At 48.8% G+C, this 20364-nt stretch overlaps 1 protein-coding gene across 26 annotated transcripts in view; it reads left to right on the forward strand.

The window, feature by feature from the left end:
- The window catches only part of SCRIB (scribble planar cell polarity protein), a 234895-nt gene that overhangs the window by 162285 nt on the left and 52246 nt on the right, over window positions 1-20364 (forward strand). For 13 of the 26 annotated variants that reach the window (XM_030554133.1, XM_030554141.1, XM_030554149.1 and 10 more), the window contains 10 exons: window positions 1017-1067; window positions 1533-1574; window positions 4207-4335; window positions 6197-6232; window positions 7643-7741; window positions 7932-7979; window positions 8389-8548; window positions 12643-12817; window positions 14753-14842; window positions 15267-15455. In XM_030554133.1, the coding sequence (XP_030409993.1) occupies window positions 1017-1067; window positions 1533-1574; window positions 4207-4335; window positions 6197-6232; window positions 7643-7741; window positions 7932-7979; window positions 8389-8548; window positions 12643-12817; window positions 14753-14842; window positions 15267-15455 (1019 nt within the window). The remainder of the gene's footprint in view (window positions 1-1016; window positions 1068-1532; window positions 1575-4206; window positions 4336-6196; window positions 6233-7642; window positions 7742-7931; window positions 7980-8388; window positions 8549-12642; window positions 12818-14752; window positions 14843-15266; window positions 15456-20364) is intronic. The other 13 variants (XM_030554136.1, XM_030554157.1, XM_030554158.1 and 10 more) reach the window with 9 other exon arrangements.

The following is a 20364-nucleotide window of genomic DNA, read 5'->3' on the forward strand; positions in this document are numbered from 1 at the left end:
AGATATGCAAGCTGGGAATTAACAAATGGGAGTAGGAAGGTGGTATTATCTTTTTATTCGGCATTAGTGAAACCATTACCGGATACGGTGTCCATTTCTGGTGTCCACACTTCAAAAAGGATGTAGAAAAACTGGAACGAGTTCTGAAAAGAGCTACAAGAACAATTCAGGGTCTGGAAAAAACTGCCTTGTAGTGAGAGATTAAAGAAAAATCTATTTAGTTTATCCAAGAGAAAGTGAAGAAGTGAATTAATCATGCTTTACAAATACCTACATGAGGAAGGGATTTCTGATAGTGGTATGGCTCTTCAGTCTGGCTAGAAAAGATGGCTCTTCAAACTGGCTAAAAAAATCTGTATCCATTAGCTGGAAGCTGATGCTAGACAAATTCAGATTAGAAATAAATTGCAAATTTTTAACAGTGAAGATAATTAACCATTGGATCAACTTACTTAGTTGATGCAGGAGTCACTGTGCGGGATTCTTTTGTCTGTCATAGACAGGAGACCAAACTAGATAATCATAATCATCCCTTCTGGCCTTCAACTATGTGCATCTCATAATGTAAAAGACACACTCTAGTTCAATCAGAACTTACTGGACTCGAAGGAATCCCTGGCTGAAGTTCTCTGGCCTGTGCTATGCAGAAGGTCAGACTAGGTGATCATAATGGTCCCTTCTGATAACTCCTGTGATCCTTTGGCAGGGGAGAAGCCAGCAAAGCCTCCCCTCACTGCACGTGGTGGGGTGGAGGCAGTGGGGAAGGGGTTGTTCCCTGCTGAGAAGCAGGTGCTGAGTCCTTTCTCTGTGGCAGGTGAGGAGCAGTTGGGCTGGGGGCTCCTCTCTCTGCCATGGGTTAGAAAAGGCTGAGCATGCTGACAGTGAGGCTTGAGGAAAGAGTTTCAGCTCTGGGGAAAGGGGTGCTTGTCTCTGCCTTCCCTGCAGGAACCCTGGTGTCTTCAGTGTTTCTCTGGTTTTCTCCCCTCTCGGTTCTCCCTGACGCTGCCCCTCTCCAGCCACCTGCAGCCCTTCGGCCTGCTCACCTGTCAGGCAGGGAGACTCGCTTTGTAAGTGCCTCTTGGTGTGCAGTGTGTGCTGCTGCTCTTAGCACGTTCCTTGGCTCCACTGTCTCATGGACTTGGTATTTGCTGAGACCTGTGCTGTGGGGAGCAGTTATCGGGCCAGGGCCCCAAGAGGATAGAAGCTGCTCCCCCTCTGCTCCTTTCTGCTAGCTGCTGCTGGGCTGGTGTCTGTGAGTGCTTCATGGCAGAAAAGCTGTGGTGTCAATTGCTTTGCTCAAACTCAGTAACAAGCTATGAGAGCACGGAGTGTTAAGCCAGGGCTAGGACAGGCTATGCTGTGGTGGCGTTGGTGCCATGGGCTGAACAGAGTGAGAACTCCAGGCCTCTCCCTGCACATGACAGGAGGAGCAGGGGAGGGTAGATTGAGAGTTCTGGTATTACTCTCAAATTGGGCAGGATGACCCAGGGGACTCCAGCTAGGACTCTCAATTTACATTCTCTTGTTTTCAGGCTTCCATAAACTTCATCCCACCGCAAGATGACAGCAAATCAGTAAGTGCTTCTGCCCTCAGACCTCTCATTCTTCTTCCTTTGCACACTCATCACTGCCAGGCCTCACACTCTCCCTCCTTCACATGCTGCTCACTGCAAGACTGCAAACTCTCTTTTCCTAATACACTGCTCACTGCCAGGCTTCCCCTCACCTTTCCTCGCACTCTGCTCATTGCCAGGCCTCCCCTCACCTTTCCTCGCACTCTGCTCACTGCCAGGCCTCCCCTCGCCTTTCCTCGCACTCTGCTCACTGCCAGGCTTCCCCTCACCTTTCCTCGCACTCTTCTTTCTGCCAAGCCTCCCCTTGCCTTTCCTCGCACTCTGCTCACTGCCAGGCCTCCCCTCGCCTTTCCTCGCACTCTGCTCACTGCCAGACCTCCCCTCGGCGTTCCTCGCACTGCTCATTGCCAGGCCTCCCCTCGCCTTTCCTCGCACTCTTCTTACTGCCAGGCCTCCCCTCGCCTTTCCTCGCACTCTGCTCACTGCCAGGCCTCCCCTCGCCTTTCCTCGCACTCTTCTTACTGCCAAGCCTCCCCTCGCCTTTCCTCGCACTCTGCTCACTGCCAGGCTTCCCCTCACCTTTCCTCGCACTCTTCTTACTGCCAAGCCTCCCCTCACCTTTCCTCGCACTCTGCTCACTGCCAAGCCTCCCCTCACCTTTCCTCGCACTCTGCTCATTGCCAGGCCTCCCCTCACCTTTCCTCGCACTCTGCTCATTGCCAGGCCTCCCCTCACCTTTCCTCGCACTCTGCTCATTGCCAGGCCTCCCCTCACCTTTCCTCGCACTCTGCTCACTGCCAGGCCTCCCCTCGCCTTTCCTCGCACTCTGCTCACTGCCAGGCCTCCCCTCACCTTTCCTCGCACTCTGCTCACTGCCAGGCTTCCCCTCACCTTTCCTCACACTCTGCTCATTGCCAGGCCTCCCCTCGCCTTTCCTCGCACTCTTCTTACTGCCAAGCCTCCCCTCGCCTTTCCTCGCACTCTGCTCATTGCCAGGCCTCCCCTCGCCTTTCCTCGCACTCTGCTCACTGCCAGACCTCCCCTCGCCTTTCCTCGCACTCTGCTCATTGCCAGGCCTCCCCTCGCCTTTCCTCGCACTCTTCTTACTGCCAAGCCTCCCCTCGCCTTTCCTCGCACTCTTCTTACTGCCAAGCCTCCCCTCACCTTTCCTCGCACTCTTCTTACTGCCAAGCCTCCCCTCACCTTTCCTCGCACTCTTCTTACTGCCAAGCCTCCCCTTGCCTTTCCTCACACTCTGCTCACTGCCAGGCCTCCCCTCGCCTTTCCTCGCACTCTGCTCATTGCCAGGCCTCCCCTCGCCTTTCCTCGCACTCTTCTTACTGCCAAGCCTCCCCTCGCCTTTCCTCGCACTCTGCTCACTGCCAGACCTCCCCTCGCCTTTCCTCGCACTCTGCTCACTGCCAAGCCTCCCCTCGCCTTTCCTCGCACTCTGCTCACTGCCAGACCTCCCCTCGCCTTTCCTCGCACTGCTCACTGCCAGGCCTCCCCTCACCTTTCCTCGCATTCTGCTCGCTGCTAGGACTCACCCTCTCCTTTCCTCACACTGTGATCCCTGCCAAGTTTGAACTCTGCTCACCCCCACGCCTCACCCTCTCCCTTCCTCACACTCTGCTCACTCCCAGGCCTCTCATTTTTCTTTCCTCACACTGCTCACCACCAATCCTTGCACTCTCTTTCCTTGGCACTCTGCTCACTGCCAGGCCTCACGCTCTCCTTTCCTCACATACTGCTCACTGCCAGGTCTTGCCCTCTGCTTTCCTTACATTCTGTTTACTGCCAGGCCACACACTCTCCTTTCCTTGCACGCTGCTCACTGCCAGGCCTCACATTTGCACAAATGCACAAAGGCTTATTTTTTTTCCCTTTTCTCAAAATTCAGTGTGGATATTCCACAGCCTTGCTCCCTCTGGTACTTGCTCTGGTGGCTCTCATTCCTGTGGTGGGTGCTCTCTTCCACTCGCTTACTTGCTTCTCTGCTACCCCTCTCTCCAGTGTCTCACATTTGTTCATCTCCCCAAAACACCCCAAAGGAACCGGCTGTAGTCTTAGTCTCAACACTCCACTCCCCTCTTACATCCCAGCTTCTGCCCCAGTCTGCCACTGGAGCCCTCGGTGCTTGCTCATCCTTTTCTCTCTCACCCCTGACAACACCAGGCACTAGCTGCTGTTTGTCACCTGCATCTCCTATTTACGAATCTCACATTCTCCCCAGGCTTTTACGTACTTACACTTCCCTCCTGCACCTCTGGAAGCTGTCTGCTTGCACTGTAGACTTGTGCTTGTTTCCTGGGCTTGTGTGGAGCCACAAGGCCCTGCCATGACCTTATTGTGTGTCTAGTTCTGCACATCTTGATCCTGGGGTGTTGGCTGGTGCTTGATAGCTGCTGTTGCTCTCCCTCCCACATATCAATGGGGGCTATTGATAAGGTGCCTTTATCCCTTTCACAGCCTGCTGCCTCTGACTGGGTTGGCAGTGTGGCGGACAAGTTGCACCCAAGAGTTTCAAACAGGATCTGCCCCCCTCTTTTGCATGTCCTAACTTTTCTTGTCTCTCTTTTCTGTCTCTTGTCCTTTACTCTGCCTTTTCCCTGTTGTGTGGTGTGGGCACAAGCAGACCAAGCCGGGCGTCATTCAGCCTCTTTCCCGGGTGCGACAAAATGCTGCCCCACCTAGTTCGGAGGGCAGGGATAGCTCCAACCCCTTCCAGCAACCTGAGTCATGCTCCAGTGTCCAGAACTCTGTAAGTGGCCTGCAGTTCCTTCTCACTGAGCTGAGTCAGCCTGTTCCTGGTGGTTGTTGTGCCATCCTTCCTGGCAGGCAAGCTACACACACCCTCCTAGTGATTCCCATTGGTTTTAAAGGGAATTTGCCCATTATGCACCCAAATGCCAACCAACCCTCTCTGGTCCCTGCAGGAGCTCTCTGCACTATCTGAAAGGCACTGGAGTGCTGGGTGCTCCGCAGTCTTGTGTACATTGGAATTTGCCCTTGTTACAGCCATCTTTGGCTAACCACCAGTGGTGCTAACCTGATGAGAACCCAGAAAAGATAGACAGAATCCTGATTTGCACCAGTTCTGCTTACTCTGGTTTCAAACAGGGTGAGCAACACAGTGGACCATGGTGGCTTTGTTTGTCTGTGCCAGAATTTGCATCAGTGCAGCTGCACCGGTGGCTGAAATCCCCAGTGCAGATAGAGTCTTAGACTTTCATTTACTTATAAGGTACTACATTCTCTTGATGTATAAAGCTCTTCAGATCTTTTGTCCTGTCATTATCCCACACACCAGGGCAACAGCCTACAGCTTCTTGCTGTTGCCTAGCTGTATGGCTCTGCCCCCCTCGCTGGGGAGCACTGCGCCATTGCTGATTTGCAGAATGATTGCTTGCACATTGGCAATTGCTATAAGATGGCATCAGGAGCAGAGGAATCTCTGCTGGTCTCTGGCCTGGACATTAGGGGCCCAGACACGGGGTTTCTGTGCCCTGGCAAGAATTACCACACAAGAACACTGGTCCACTTGCAGCATGGAAATAGGCCAATGGTCCTGTTACTCGTTTTTACAGTGCCTGTGTGGCACTATTGAAAACCTAGAGAGAGACCCAGCCTGCCTCAAAGAGTCACATTATGAATTGGTCAGACATCCCTGTCTGGGCCCCAATGAGACCCAGGCTGAAGAGCTAGATCAGGGGTCGGCAGGCTTTCAGAAGTGGTGTGCCGAGTCTTCATTTATTCACTCTAATTTAAGGTTTTGTGTGCCGGTAATACATTTTAACGTTTTTAGAAGGTCTCTTTCTATAAGTCTATAATATATAACTAAACTACTGTTGTATGTAAAGTAAATAAGGTTTTAAAAATGTTTAAGAAGCTTCATTTAAAATTAAATTAAAATGCAGAGTCCCCCAGACCGGTGGCCAGGACCCAGGCAGTGTGAGTGCCACTGAAAATCAGCTCGCGTGCCGCCTTCAGCACGTGTGCCATAGGTTGCATACCCCGAGCTAGAGTTCAAGTGATTCAGATACTGTATTTTAAAATCTCTTTCCAAGATTGGTAGACTATTGTTTAGTCTGAGCAGAAGGGAAGGCAACCAAACAAAAATAGACATGGCCAGTTAGAGCAGGGGTTCTCAAACGGGGGGGTCAGGACCTCTCAAGGGGTCATGAGATTATTATATGAGGGGTTGCTAGCTGTCAGCCTCCACTCCAACCTCACATTGCCTCCAGCATTTATAATGGTGTTAAATATATTTTAAAAGTGTTTTTAATTTAATGGGGGGGGGGTCACACTCAGTGGCTTGCTGTGTGAAAGGAGTCCCCAGTACAGAGGTTTGAGAATCACTGAGTTAGAGCAAAGAGAAGGGCAGCAAGCAAGCAAGGCTGAGTTAAGGCAGCCAAAGGGGCTGAGGGAGCGAGAAAAGAGGGAAGGAATCAAGTGTGGAATGGAAGGGGAGAGACCATGTAACCACTAGTGAGGAAAGCTGTTGCCCCCACAGTCATGAGGCCCTGACAGCTCCCCATAGAGGAAGGAAAGGGCTAGGAGCAGAGGAGTTCGTTTATAGGCAGCCAGTGTAAAGAATATGAGCAGATGTATTCCCTTTTCAGGGGAGAGAGGAGAACCCAGATCAGAGAGAGTCAAGGGTGAGTGTGGTGGGGTGACAACTCACTGACGCCGCGACGACTCACCAGCGCCTTGCTTCCTTCTGGTCATCTCGGGAATCAGATCTTTCCAGCCCGGAGCGCCCTCTGCAGGCCAGAGTCCCTCCCGGACCCCGATGCCCTTTGCCCAATGGTTCTGCTCACCACAGTACCCCCTCGCTCTTGGTCTCCCCTTCCAGGGGACCCCCCAACCCTCTAACCCACCTTGCCTCAGTGGCTACTGCTAGTCATCATCTAGCCCCCGCTCACTGGGGCAAACTGCAGTCTGTAAACCACTCATCATCGGCAAGGGGGTTAGGACCAACTGCCTTTGCCTATCTCTGAACTGCCCCTCTGTAGCCCCAGTACCTATTTGGCTCTTTTAGCAAGGCCTGCAGCCTGGGTTTTTTCCTGGGTGAAGCTCCCCAGCTCCCTCTGCCCTTCCCCAGCACTGCTCCACCTCAGGTACCCTTCTCAGCTCCCAGGCAGCCAGATCTCTCTCTCTCACGAAACTAGAGAGAGTGAGAGAGTGTATTTCAGCCTCTGGCCCTCAGCCCTCTTATAGGGCCAGCTGTGGCCTGATTGGGGTGTGGCCCCAGCTGTGGCTACTTCCCCCAATCAGACTATCTTTTCCCCCACCACAGCCTTCTCCAGGGCTGCTTTAACCCCTTCAGGGCTGGAGAGGGGTGACCACCCCACTACAGTGAGGCTGGAGGCAAGAGTTCAAGGCAGTGGTCGTAGGTGGCACATTCACTGAAGGCAGTTAAGATGTGATCAATGCTAGTAAGAGGACCACAGAAATCCACAGGAGCCCTCCATGTAGGGGTGTGTGGGCACCTGCTCTGACGCTGGTTTAAGTAGGAGTGCAATAGCCCCTGCACTGAAATTCAGGAGGAAACAGCCGGGCCTTCTTACAGGGATAATTGGACTGGCACCAGAGACAAGGCTGAGAGGTAACCTAAACTCTGATATAGTCTTGGCCTTCACAAATACTGTGAGTTAATCTAAAAACTGGCATACCCAATCCAGGCTCAGGAACTGGAGTCCAGTGTATGGCTACCCAGAGAGCCCATTGTTTGCAGGCAGACATAAGCTGGAGTGGCTGAGCTGAAATCCCCGAGGAGTCTGGAGCAGCACTGCCACCTGTGAAACCCTCACCGAACCCAGGAGGCTCTGCCACCAGCAGAAGCATTGGCACTGGCCTATCCAGGACCTGAGAGCCAGCAGTGTAACATGCTCATGTCTAAGGAAGCCATTTTGCATGGCAGCTACTTCCCCCTTTGCCCGAGGCTGGGGGCTCTGTCTCTGATGCTCCACCCTCTGGTCTCAACACACATAAGGGGCTGGTTCTTTTCCTGTTCTTATTTATAGCAGCTATGATTAGCCTGACCTCTTCTGTCTCTGTCTCTGCAGCTGCGTCCCCCCTCACCCTCCTCTCCTGAGGATGTCCCAGTCAGTGTCAAGCAGGCATACAAGACCTTTGCAGCGGTGCCTCTGTCACAGGCAAATAAGGTAGGGGTGGGGCAGAGATGATGACCTGGCTGCACAGACACCAGGGTGGCAGGGACAATGGGGATACTGGGAGCATCACAGGTGGGTCAGGACTGAGAATGGGGGTAGGAGGTGCTATTCTGTTTCATGGGTGAGGCAAAGACAAAGAGAGCCCCTCTCTCAAACATTTCCCTTTCCTCTCTCTCCTCAGGAGACGCATGGTCAAACAAGCACCGAGAAACCTAAAGCTTCTCCTGAGGTGAGTTTCAGTGGCTGGAAATAGAGTTGGAGTTGGGAGTCTTGATCACAGACGTTGGGGGATAAGTGCAGAATCCCAGTGTGGGTAGATAGGAGGCAAAGTTCCCATCTGCAGCAGTGTGAAGAGAGGGTTCAGACATGGGGTAGGGACCTGATGAAAGCAGGCATGTGGCCTGTGTGTGAAGGGGACTGGATATGGGGAAGGGACCTGGGGAAGGCAGGCGTGGAACATATACCCAGGGAGATTAGATATGGGGCAGAGATCCAGGGAAGGTGGGCACAGGGCACATGCCTGAAGAGACTGGATGTGGGGTAGGGACACAGGAAACGTAGGCATGGGCATTTGCCTGGGGGGATTGGATATGGGGTAGGGTCTTTTAGTGGCTGACATGCTGCTGTGGCTGTTGCAGGTGCTGTCATCAGGGGGACTGCACAGCCCAGAGCAGCGATCCTTCCGTGAGAGGCAAAAGTACTTTGAGATCGAGGTGAAACAGCAGCAGGTGGAGAAGCCCCCCAAGCGTGTCTCCCTGGTGGGGGAGGATGACCTGAAGAAAATGAAGGAGGAGGAAGGTGCGATGGAGTCAGTGTTGGGGTGTTAAGTTTCTCTTTTGTGACTCTTGGGGGGATCTGTCCCCTGCCTGTTGGCTTTTGAGAGTGGGGAATCCCACCTGTTGAACATGGGACTGGAAGGGACCTCCTGAGTCACTGAATCCAGTCCACTACTATTATAGGCAACCCTGTCCTATCATCCCGTTCATAAACTCATCAAGCTCCACCTTACAACTAGTTGGGCTGTTAGGCCCCCTGCTCCTACTGGAAGGCTGTTCCAGAACCCTGCTGCTTGGATGGTTGGAATTGGAAATTTCTTCTAATTTCCAGCCATTGGCTCCTGGGTTCCTGTTTATTATTATTGGGGGGAGGGTGTCTCAAGCAATATTACAGTAAAATAGTAAACAATTGTGGTCAGGCCTGAAAAATCATGAGACTGGCTTTAAAATGATACATGTTTCTTTGCCTTCTGGCTTTTGAGCCCCTATGAGTCACATTTTCAAGCTTTTCTCCACAGCCAGGAGTGCTACAAACTTTCTTTTTTTTTTTTAAATAGAAGCTGAGGTTCCCCTTTGCTTGGCCTTTGTATATTCCCGCTCCTGGGATGAGCTGGCCTGTACAGCTCTGACAATTAACATTAGCTAGCAGTGCCCATCAAAGTACTCATGTGCTGCCTCCTGCCTCTCCCTTCACTGTTTTGAAGGTTCTACGGTCGAGGCTATAAAAAGGGGTTGCAGCACTCCTTCCAGCCGCCGGCATCAGCAGACTACCAACCTTTCTGGACCTGGGATCCAGATCCTATTTTTGATACAAGTGCTATCTAAAAACATTTTGGTTTAGGGTTTTACATTGTTAAGATTGTACACGGTAGTTACAGTTTTGGATAGGTAGTTTTTAGCAACGATAAGTAAGCTTTGAGTCCATACTGAAGTGTCTTCTATGGCAGATGTGAAAACTAAGAAGCCAAGATTTAAACGCTGTTCTTACTGCTCAGCAGTATTCTCATAACAAAAGAACTAGGAGTCACCAAATGAAATTAATAGACAGCAGGTTTAAAACAAACCAAAGGCAGTATTTCTTCACACAGTGCACAGTCAACCTGTGGAACTCCTTGCCAGAGGATGTTGTGAAGGCCATGACTATACTGAATTTCAACAAAGAACTAGATAAATTCATGAAGGATAGGTCCATCGATGGCTATTAGTCAGGATGGGCAGGGATGGGGTCCCTAGCTTCTGTTTTCCAGAAGCTGAAATGGGCGACGGGTTCATTCCCTCTGAGGCACCTGGCATTGGAAGACAGGATATTGGGCTAGATGGACCTGTAGCCTGACCCAGTATGGCCATATGATATTTTTTGTCTTATTATCTATCCCTTTCCTAATGATTCACAACATTCTGTTAACTTTGACTGCCGCTGCACATTGAGTGGATGTTTTCAGAGAATTATCCACAGTGACTCCAAGATTTCTTTCTTGAGTAGTAATGGCTAATTTAGACCCCATCATGCTGCCTCACTGTTTACCCCTTTTTCCAGATCATATATGAATATGTTGACTAGGACTGATCCCAGTACAGACCCCTGGGGAACACCACTATTTACATTTCTCCATTCTGAAAACTGACCATTTATTTCTATCCTTTGTTTCCTATCTTTTAACCAGTTACTGACCCATGACAGGACCTTCTCTCTTATTCCATGACAGCTTACTTTGTCTAAGAGCCTTTGGTGAGGGAACCCCTGCATGCATGCTTAAACCCATCTTAGGTGAAAGGTGTAACTGATCACCATACCTGGGGTTGGGAAGAAACCCTGAGGGTTTTTCGCCTTCCTGCAGCACAGATCACGTGTCACTTGCAGGTTTAAACTAGTGTAAATGGTGGATTCTCTGTAACTTGAAATCTTTAAACCATGATTTGAGGCCTTCAGTAACTCAACCAGAGGTTAGGAGTCTATTTCAGGAGTGAGTGAGTGAGGTTCTGTGGCCTACGGTGGGCAGGAGGTCAGACTAGATGATTACGATGGTCTCTTCTGACCTTAAAGCCTATGAGTCTATAAATCAATGAGAATATAGGCCTCCTCTGAACAGTCTGTGCCCATTGGAAGATAATGGAGCAAGTAATTAAAGAAATCATCTGCAAACACTTGGAAGGTGGTAAGGTGATAGGGAATAGCCAGCATGGATTTGTAAAGAACAAATCATGTCAAACTAATCTGATAGCTTTCTTTGATAGGATAACGAGCCTTGTGGATAAGGGAGAAGCGGTGGATGTGATATACCTAGACTTTAGTAAGGCATTTGATATGGTCTCGCATGATATTCTTATAGATAAACTAGGAAAGTACAATTTAGATGGGGCTACTGTAAGGTGGGTGCATAACTGGCTGGATAACCGTACTCAGAGAGTAGTTATTAATGGCTCCCAATCCTGCTGGAAAGGTATAACAAGTGGGGTTCCGCAGGGGTCTGTTTTGGTACCAGCTCTGTTCAATATCTTCATAAACGATTTAGATGTTGGCATAGAAAGTACGCTTATTAAGTTTGCAAACGATACAAAACTGGGAGGGATTGCAACTGCTTTGGAGGACAGGGTCAAAATTCAAAATGATCTGGACAAATTGGAGAAATGGTCTGAGGTAAACCGGATGAAGTTCAATAAAGATAAATGCAAAGTGCTCCACTTAGGAAGGATCAATCAGTTTCACACATTCAGAATGGGAAGAGATTGTCTAGGAAGGAGTATGGCAGAAAGAGATCTAGGGATCATAGTGGACCACAAGCTAAATATGAGTCAACAGTGTGATACTGTTGCAAAAAAAGCAAACGTGATTCTGGGATGCATTAACAGGTGTGTTGTAAACAAGACACGAGAAGTCATTCTTCCGCTTTACTCTGCGCTGGTTAGGCCTCAACTGGAGTATTGTGTCCAGTTCTGGGCACCGCATTTCAAGAAAGATGTGGAGAAATTGGGAGGGTCCAGAGAAGAGCAACAAGAATGATTAAAGGTCTTGAGAACATGACCTATGAAGGAAGGCTGAAGGAATTGGGTTTGTTTAGTTTGGAAAAGAGAAGACTGAGAGGGGACATGATAGCAGTTTTCAGGTATCTAAAAGGGTGTCATCAAGAGGAGGGAGAAAACTTGTTCACCTTAGCCTCCAATGATAGAACAAGAAGCAATGGGCTTAAACTGCAGCAAGGGAGATTTAGGTTGGACATTAGGAAAAAGTTCCTAACTGTCAGGGTAGTTAAACACTGGAATAGATTGCCTAGGGAAGTTGTGGAATCTCCATCTCTGGAGATATTTAAGAGTAGATTAGATAAATGTCTATTAGGGATGGTCTAGACAGTATTTGGTCCTGCCATGAGGGCAGGGGACTGGACTCGATGACCTCTCGAGGTCCCTTCCAGTCCTAGAGTCTATGAGTCTGTGGGAGGAGGGTGGAGTTCTGCTCGTCCCTTGCCATGACTCTGGCCTCCATTGAGTGGAGAGGATCATCAACTCATCTGGCCTCCATCCCCCCAGCAGGGTCCTACCCATAGACTCCTCATGGCACTGTCCCTGATGTATGTGGAGGGGGTCTGCTTGTCAACTGAGCTGGGGGGATGATGTTTGCCCATTAGCTCCTGGGGCTCTGTGCCCATGGAGGGACAGGTCTGAATCTGGCTGTTGACTCCTAGAGATCTGATCCCTGACATAAACATCATATCCTGTGGGATCCGTCTCCACAGGGGGTCTTCCCAAAGGCTCCTAGGTGGTTCCCATCTATGGAGGAGTTACAGAGGGTGAAGCGGTTGGACACTGTCTGAGGTTATAGCCAGGAAGAAAGCTAGGGAAAAGGTTTTGCTGATTACAAAGAAGTGATTAAGAGGACAGGCTGAAAAGCATCAAGGCTGGGAAAGGAGTAGATTCTAAGAGAGCTGAAGAGAAGTGTGTCTTCAGGGAGGGAATAGACTCAAAGACTGTTACAGAAACTGTAGGACTCTCTTGCAGAGAGTGAGCAAGGCCCTTAGAGGGAAAGGACCTACCATGAACCTCGGTGGCCATGGGAATCACTGCAGGCAGCCAGCTCTGCAGTTCTCTCCCCACTCATATGGGTCTTCCTCATTTTGGCAGTTCGTAAACTGCAGCAGAAACGGGCTCTGTTGTTGGAGGAGGAGGAGGAAGAGGAAGAGGAGGATATGGGGAAGCTGATGCCCGATATGAGCATGCAGTCCAGTGTCATCATCGAAGGAGTGGAATACAAGATCAAGAGACTAAATGGAAGGAGCATTCAGTCCCTGGCAACTCGGTAAGACTGACTGGCAGCTCAGATCCAGCTCTGTGTCCTAGGAGTATGCCAGCATCACCTTTCCCCAGATGGGAAGGTCTGGGCAGGCTCCACCACCTTTGCGGGGGAACTGAGCATCACAGTTTGTCTCTAGGTCCTTGTTCTCAAATGAGTGGCTGCCCTGGAGTCATTGATTGTAGTTGTGGCTAGGTTGGGGGACACACCTCTTTGCTAAGCCTGTGCCAAGCCCTGCCCCTTAGGTTCTTGCTTTATGCCTGGGTCTGCTGGAGTCTGTCTCCTCAGGCTGCGGTTCTGCATTAGTGCTGCTGCTTTCATTCCTTTCCCTGCAGATTTGCTTTACAGGTGGAGAATTGGGCTTCAGACAGAATAAAGCTCAGGTTGCTGCCTTTGAACTTTCTCAGAATCTTATCTATCTGACTCTTTCCCCATAAACTGCGGCAGGACCATGCCTTGGGCCAAAGGGCCAAGCATCTTCGTCTTGTAGACTTTGGCTTAGAGTCTTCTCATGCTGCCTGACCACACTGGGGACAGTCCATGTCCTCATGTTGGCTCCAGTTTCCTCCCCATCTCCCCATTAGCATTTGTATTCATTCAGTCTCAGTCCAGAAACACCTCGCATTACACTTGCATGGTGAGGGTTCCCCCCTGCACTGCCATACTAAACTGGGTTCCTGGCAAACAGTAAATGGCAGCAGCCAAACATGCAGTCTTTGCAGAGGCAGTTTATCCCTCCTCTCTCCACAGCCAGATGCATCACTCTGTGAAGGTAGGGTGGAGGTGGCCTCCCTTTGGTGCTCTCCCTTTGCTGGGCTACAGGGTTGTGGGCCAGTCCATCCTACAGCGAGCTCTGGAGAGTGTATCTGTGGCACCACATCACTGGCTCAGTTGCTCGTCAGGCTGATTGTTCAGTTGGTCTCCAGTGAGTTTAATAGAAGGAAGGTACTTAGAGTGGGAACAGCTACACTGCCTCTCCCCATCAACTCCCTGTCTCTAGTCTGGGTGGGAACAGGCAGCTGTTGACAATATTGTGATAGGAAATAAGATCTTTTGCTGCTTATTCAGGGCCAAATTCTGTGCTGACTTATACCTAGGGCACACTGGGCCAATGGCATTGCAAAGGATGTGGATCACTGAGAATGCAGCCTTTAGCGCAGGTCTGCCCTCACTTAGTTCTAGAGGGCTGCCTGAGGGCAGATTTTGTGCCTTCAGAGATATCTGACATCAACAAGAAGCAGTCAGTCACAGGGAGCGGGGCTGGATTTACACTTGATACAGCAGGTTGAGGTGACACAGTCAGACCTCTGGGTGAGGAAGATGAGTTTGGATGGCCTGTCTGGGGTGAGATAGATGCATACATCAGAGAGGATGTAGCTGTGATAATGGAGATGGGACATAATTGGGGCCTGGACCTGCTAAGAGCCCGTGTTGTCAGAACGGAGAGAAAGGTAGGCTCTGCGAGATTCTGAGGAGAAATCCCCAGCCTGGAGGTAGAAGGAAGGGAGAGGGCTCCCAGATTACAGGGCAGGTGCTGGCAGTCTCAATGATAACAAAGACCAGGCAGAGTGAAGAGGATGTGTACCTGTCAGCCTGCTCCCAGTCTCTTGAGGTTCTGCCATAGGACCTGGGAGGCTGTTCCCATGATCTGCGAGTTCCAGTTTCACCAATTGACCTGGTTACCAGGTGACTCATTCCGAATGATCCCTGCTCACATGCGCTTGAAGGCTTCTCCTCTGGGCAGATGGGACTGGAGGGATAAGCTCTGTGTGCATGATAGCAAGGGTGTCAGGTAAATGCATCAAGGGCCATGTCACTGAGCTGAGTTGCAGTGTCTAATTCCTGCGGCTCAGGTCCATGGGAAGGGGGATCTGTGCTCTGAACCCTCCAGGGTACGCATGCCTGCAGCATGCTTGGCTGACATGTCTGTGTTGCTGCCAGGATCTCTGAGGCAGATGAGCACAGCAGCTCCCAGAGAAACTCACTAGAAGAAGGATTCAAGCCCGAGCAGAGGCCTAATTCTATGTCTGGGTAAGAGGGGACTCTGGAGGGGAAGAAGCAACACTGCACTGCAACAGCCCCTGTCCTTCCCTGCCTGCTGCCCACAGACTGCCACATAGTGGGCCATTCAGCAGGGAATGGGGTAACGGGCAGGCTTCGGGGAGGGGGGGGAGATGGAGCAGGGACCTGTCTTTGGGGAGGGATGGGTGTAGGGGGCAGAGGTCAGGTACAGGGCATGGGGGGCACTGGTTGGGTACTTAGTGAGAGCCAGGAGCCTGGCGGGGTTGGGCAGGGGATGCGGTGGGGCCCTTCTTTTGAGGAGATCCGTTGGGGGGCTCGGAGCTTTGGGCAGGGTACAAGGTGGACCTCTCCTTTGAGGAGAGAGAGCAGGAAGTCTGGGTACTTGAGGATGGGCTGGGCCAAGCCCTTTGTTATTCCTGGCCTCTCTTCCCAGACTGATCCCAGTTTACCCAGGAGGGGGTGAGGCAGGGGCACCTGTGCGAACGGCCAAAGCTGAGCGACGGCACCAGGAGCGATTGCGGATGCAGAGCCCTGAGTTCCTAAGTACCCAGGAGAAGGAGCTGTCTCCAGCTGAGCGCCGGGCCCTGGAGGCAGAGAAACGAGCCATGTGGAGGGCAGCACGGTGAGTCAAGGGGAGCCTTCTATCCCTCTCTCTTTACTAGCAGTCGTAGCATTGAATCTGTAGCATCAGAGAGAGGGAATGTTTAGGGGCCAGTAGCAAGGGAGACTGTAGTGGCCAGAACACAGTGCACAGACCTATCTGTCTATCCAATCCTGTCTACCTCTGACAGGAACTTGAGGGGTTTGTCTCTTCTTTACACTTTAGCAACACTTGTGTAGGTCTTCATGACAATAAAGTCTCATTGTATTGACTTCAGCTCAGGCACTGATGTTCATGTGACCGTGCACAATTCCCTTCCCTCTCTTTGCTCCTGTTTTTTCCACCTGTTTCATAGTATCAGACAAAGAGACATGCAGTGAAACTTAAAAGGTGGCAAATGCAAAACTGATAAAAGGAAATTCCTTTCTACATACATAATTTGCAGTTAGACTGTGGAACTCATTACCACAAGGTGTCATTGAGGCCAAGAACTTAGCAAAGTTCAAATACGGATTGAACACTCATGCGGGTAACAGACATATCCAAAGTTATAACAATGAATGCAAGCAAACATTTTGGAAATGAGATAAAACCTCCTGCTTCAGGATTTAAGAGTCTCTATTAGGAGTTAGAATGCAATCTTCATGGGGTAAATTATCCCACAATTGTTACAGCAATGTTTCGTGCCCATTCCTCTGAAGCTCCTTGTACTGACCACTGCTGGAGACAGGATACTGGACTAGATGGACTTTGGATCTGATCCAGTCTGGCAAATCTTATGTTGCTGTGTATGTTGGCGATAATGCTATTGTTCTTCCTCCCATGGAGACTATGAGGGTGAATGAGTTAATGTTTGTAAAGTCTTCGAGAGCCTTGGATGGAAGATGCTGGAGCCAGTGCATTGGTTTGAGGCTGGAAAGCTGAGAGACTCGTGTTATTGGAAAGGTCACATAGTATTATTGTACCTTTTATAGTTATTTAAAACCAGATTGAACCAATGTTCACTGAACTGGGGCTCATCCCCCTTTCCCTGGGGAGAGGATGCCTCAGCAACAGGGTTCCCATTCCTTCCTCTGTGAGGGGATGATTCTCCAGCCAGATCCCTCTTCCAGCCAGGATGTTCTTCCATAGCACTTCCTTAATTTTTCCGCATCTTGTGGCATTCTGAATAATCACTCTCTATAAATCTGACCCTCTAGCTGCTGGAGCACTGTTGCTTCTCTCTGAAGTTTCTTCACTGTTTAATGTGAGGCACCCAGATATAGGCATGGCATTTCAGTCAGTGTGTTACTAAGGACTATCTCTGCTTTTCATGTCATGCCTCTGTAGAGCAGTCCCAAGTAGCATTGGTCTCATTCTGCTGCCGTGTCACATTGTACACTCTGCTGTAAATGTCTCTTCGCTCTCCTAGCTCCCTTCTGGCCATTTCTGCTCCCCACGCATGGTGTCAGGGGTTTTCACTTGTATGGCACATGACACAGAGCACTGCTGTCATTAAGATGGGTTCTGTTTCTCCACTTGAATCAGGGATTTTCCCTCATTGTTTTTCATGGAGAGAACAGTGTATCTTCCCCAAATTTACAGCACATAATCTGAAAAGGAATGGAATTTTCTGAGAATTTTTCAGGTAACAGTTGAAGTGTAAATTAATTAAAAATTAGTCCGTTAAGAAACATTTCTCTCATTTTGGGGGGCACCTTCTAGCTAACAAACTGAAAAGATAGTCTTAAATGTACATTTGAAGAAACTGGGTGGTTATTAAGTAAAGTTACTAACAATCTTCATGTCTAAGTTTTGCCCTTAAAGTTCATAATTTGGCCTTATTCAAAATAACCATCATTTTCCATAACTCATAGGATAATGAAGTCAAAGAGTGCCCTTAGGAAAGATGGCTGCCTCTTCACTGAAGTTATGGTGTCTGGCAGTGAACCTGCCACTACTAAGGTTGCCTCCATATCCCATTGTTTCCAAAGGGACTGACATTAGGAGGCCTGCAGGAATGAGAGCTATCCCTGCACTCTGGTTAGAAAACTGGGAAGAACTAGTCTATGCCATGAACTCAGCTCAGGAAACAAAAGATGGTCCATTGGTTTGGGGCTTGAACTCCAGAGACCCAGGTTGAATTCCATGCTCCACCACCGATTTCCAGTTGGACCTTGGGCAGATCACTTGATATATGTGTGCCTCCATTCCCCTTGTGTAAAATGGGGACACAGCATGTCATGAGGAGAAACATGTTAAACCCATTGTGAGGTGTTCAACTCCTATGGCAATGAGAGCTATATACGTTTCATAGTCAAAGGGAACAGCACCTGAGGTTCCCCACTATGGAATCTCTATAGCTTTAACAGGGTCGGAGGCGCAGTGACTGGCCCAGTGGAAGAGGAATGGCACATGACAGGCTTCCCCTTTCTCAGAGATTTCTGCATCATTGTGCTGGTGTGAGGGGTGGCAGAGAAAGATCTTCTCTCCCACACAGTTCCCCTGCCCTCCCCCTAGCTTGGTGTCTCCTCACCCCTCACTTCAAACATCTGCTTTCTATGCATATCTCCACATACCAGAAAGGGAAAGTTGTATGTGGGGGTGTCACCCTTTCCCCTCTTCTGTGCTGCCTCCAATAGTTACCATATAGGGGTCACTGGATGATCAAGATGTTAAAGGAGCACTCAAGGATGATAAGGCCATTGCAGAGAAACTAAATGAATTCTTTGCACTGGTCTTCACAGCTGAGGATCTGAGGAAGATTCCCAAACCTGAGCCATTCTTTTTAGGTGACAAATCTGAGGAACTGTCCCAGATTGAGGTGTCATTAGAGGAAGTTTTGGAACAAATTGATAAACTAAACAGTAATAAGTCACCAAAACCAGATGGTATTCATCCAAGAGTTCTGAAGGAACTCAAATTTGAAATTGCACGACTATTAACTGTAGTCTGTAACCTATCATTTAAATCAGCTTCTGTACCAGATGAGCGGAGGATACCTAATGTGATGCCAATTTTTAAAAAGGGCTCCAGACGCGATCCTGGCAATTACAGGCTAGTAAACCTAATGTCAATTATGGGCAAATTGGTAGAAACTATAGTAAAGAACAAAATTGTCAGACACATAGATGAACATAATTCGTTGGGGAAGAGTCACCATAGTTTTTTGTAAAGGGAAATGATGCCTCACCAATCTACTAGAATTCTTTGAGCGGGTCAACAAGCATGTGGACAAGGGTGATCCAGTGGATATAGTGTACTTAGATTTTCATAAAGCCTTTGACAAGGTCCCTCACCAAAGGCTCTTAAGCAAAGAGGGAAGATCCTCTCAGGGATCAGTGACTGGTTAAAAGATCAGAAATAAAGGTTAGAAATAAATGGTCAGTTTTCAGAATGGAGAGAGGTAAACAGTGGTGTCCCCCAGGGGTCTGTACTGAGACCAGTACTGTTCAACATACTCATAAACGATCTGGAAAAAGGCATAAATAATGGCATGGCAAACTTTGCAGATGATACAAAACTACTCAAGTTAGTTAACTCCAAAGCAGAATGCAAAGAGCTACAGAGGGATCTCACAAAACTGGGAGACTGAGCAACAAAATGGCAGATGAAATTCAATGTTAATAAATGCAATATAATGTACATTGGAAAACATAATCTCAACTATACATATTAAACATTTGGGTCTAAATTAGCTGTTACCAATCAAGAAAGAGATCTTGAAATCATTGTGGATAGTTCTCTGAAAACATCTGCTCAGTGTGCAGCGGCAGTCAAAAAAGCTAACAGGATATTGGGAATCGTCAAGAAAGAGATAGATAATAAGACCGAGAATATCATATTGCTTCTATATAAATCCATGGTACGCCCACATCTGGAATACTGTGTACAGATGTGATCACCCCAACTCAAAAAAAGATATATTGGAATTGGAAAAGGTTCAGAAAAGGGGAACAAAAATGAGTAGGGGTATGGAACAGCTTCCATATGAGGAAAGATTAAAGACTGGGACTTTGCAGCCTGGAAAAAAGACAACTAAGTGGAGATATGATAGAGGTCTATGAAATCATGACTGATATGGAGAAAGTAAATAAGGAAGTGTTATTTACCCCTTCTCATAACACAAGAACTAGGGGTCACCAAATGAAATTAAAGGCAGCAGGTTTAAAACAAAGAAAAGGCCGTATTTCTTTACACAGCACACAGTCAATCTGTGGAACTCCTTGACAGAGGATGTTGTGAAGGCCATGACTATACTGAATTTCAACAAAGAACTAGATAAATTCATGGAGGATAGGTCCATCGATGGCTATTAGCCAGAATATGCAGGGATGGGGTCCTTAGCCTCTGTTTGCCAGAAGTTGGGAATCGGTAACGGGGATGGATCATTTGATGATTCCCTGTTCTGTTCATTCCCTCTGGGGCACCTGGCATTGGCCACTGTTGGAAGACAGGATACTGGGCTAGATGGACCTTTGGTCTGACCCAGTATGGCCATTCTTATGTTCTTATTAAATATATATACAAAAGCTCTGTTTTAAAGGGATTAAGGTTGAATAACTGAAATCCCCCAACTCAAGCCTTTAAAAGCAAGGATATGCCACTTTATGGGACATTTCTCCTGTACTCAACGCTCACGTAGCATATTTCAAGATGCTGCCTTATCACAATGAACTTCCTTCTATTCCCCAGTAGAGTAGGAAACACACTATAGGTGAGCAGTAGACAGCACTGATTTGGTCAGCTTAATGTACCATCTCTACATACATGCACATTATACATTATTGAAAGCTTCTGATGGCTACTTAATGGTGAGGTATAATGTGGAACTGGTGCCATTACCATAGAAAACGAGAATAAACAATGACACCCTCAACACGTTAAAATGACCACTTTGAAATATTTGCATTCATTTCTGTTAGTTTAATGACTCTGTATTATTTCAAGA

This window comes from Gopherus evgoodei, chromosome 2, assembly GCF_007399415.2.
Source record: "Gopherus evgoodei ecotype Sinaloan lineage chromosome 2, rGopEvg1_v1.p, whole genome shotgun sequence".
Lineage (NCBI taxonomy): Eukaryota > Metazoa > Chordata > Testudines > Testudinidae > Gopherus > Gopherus evgoodei.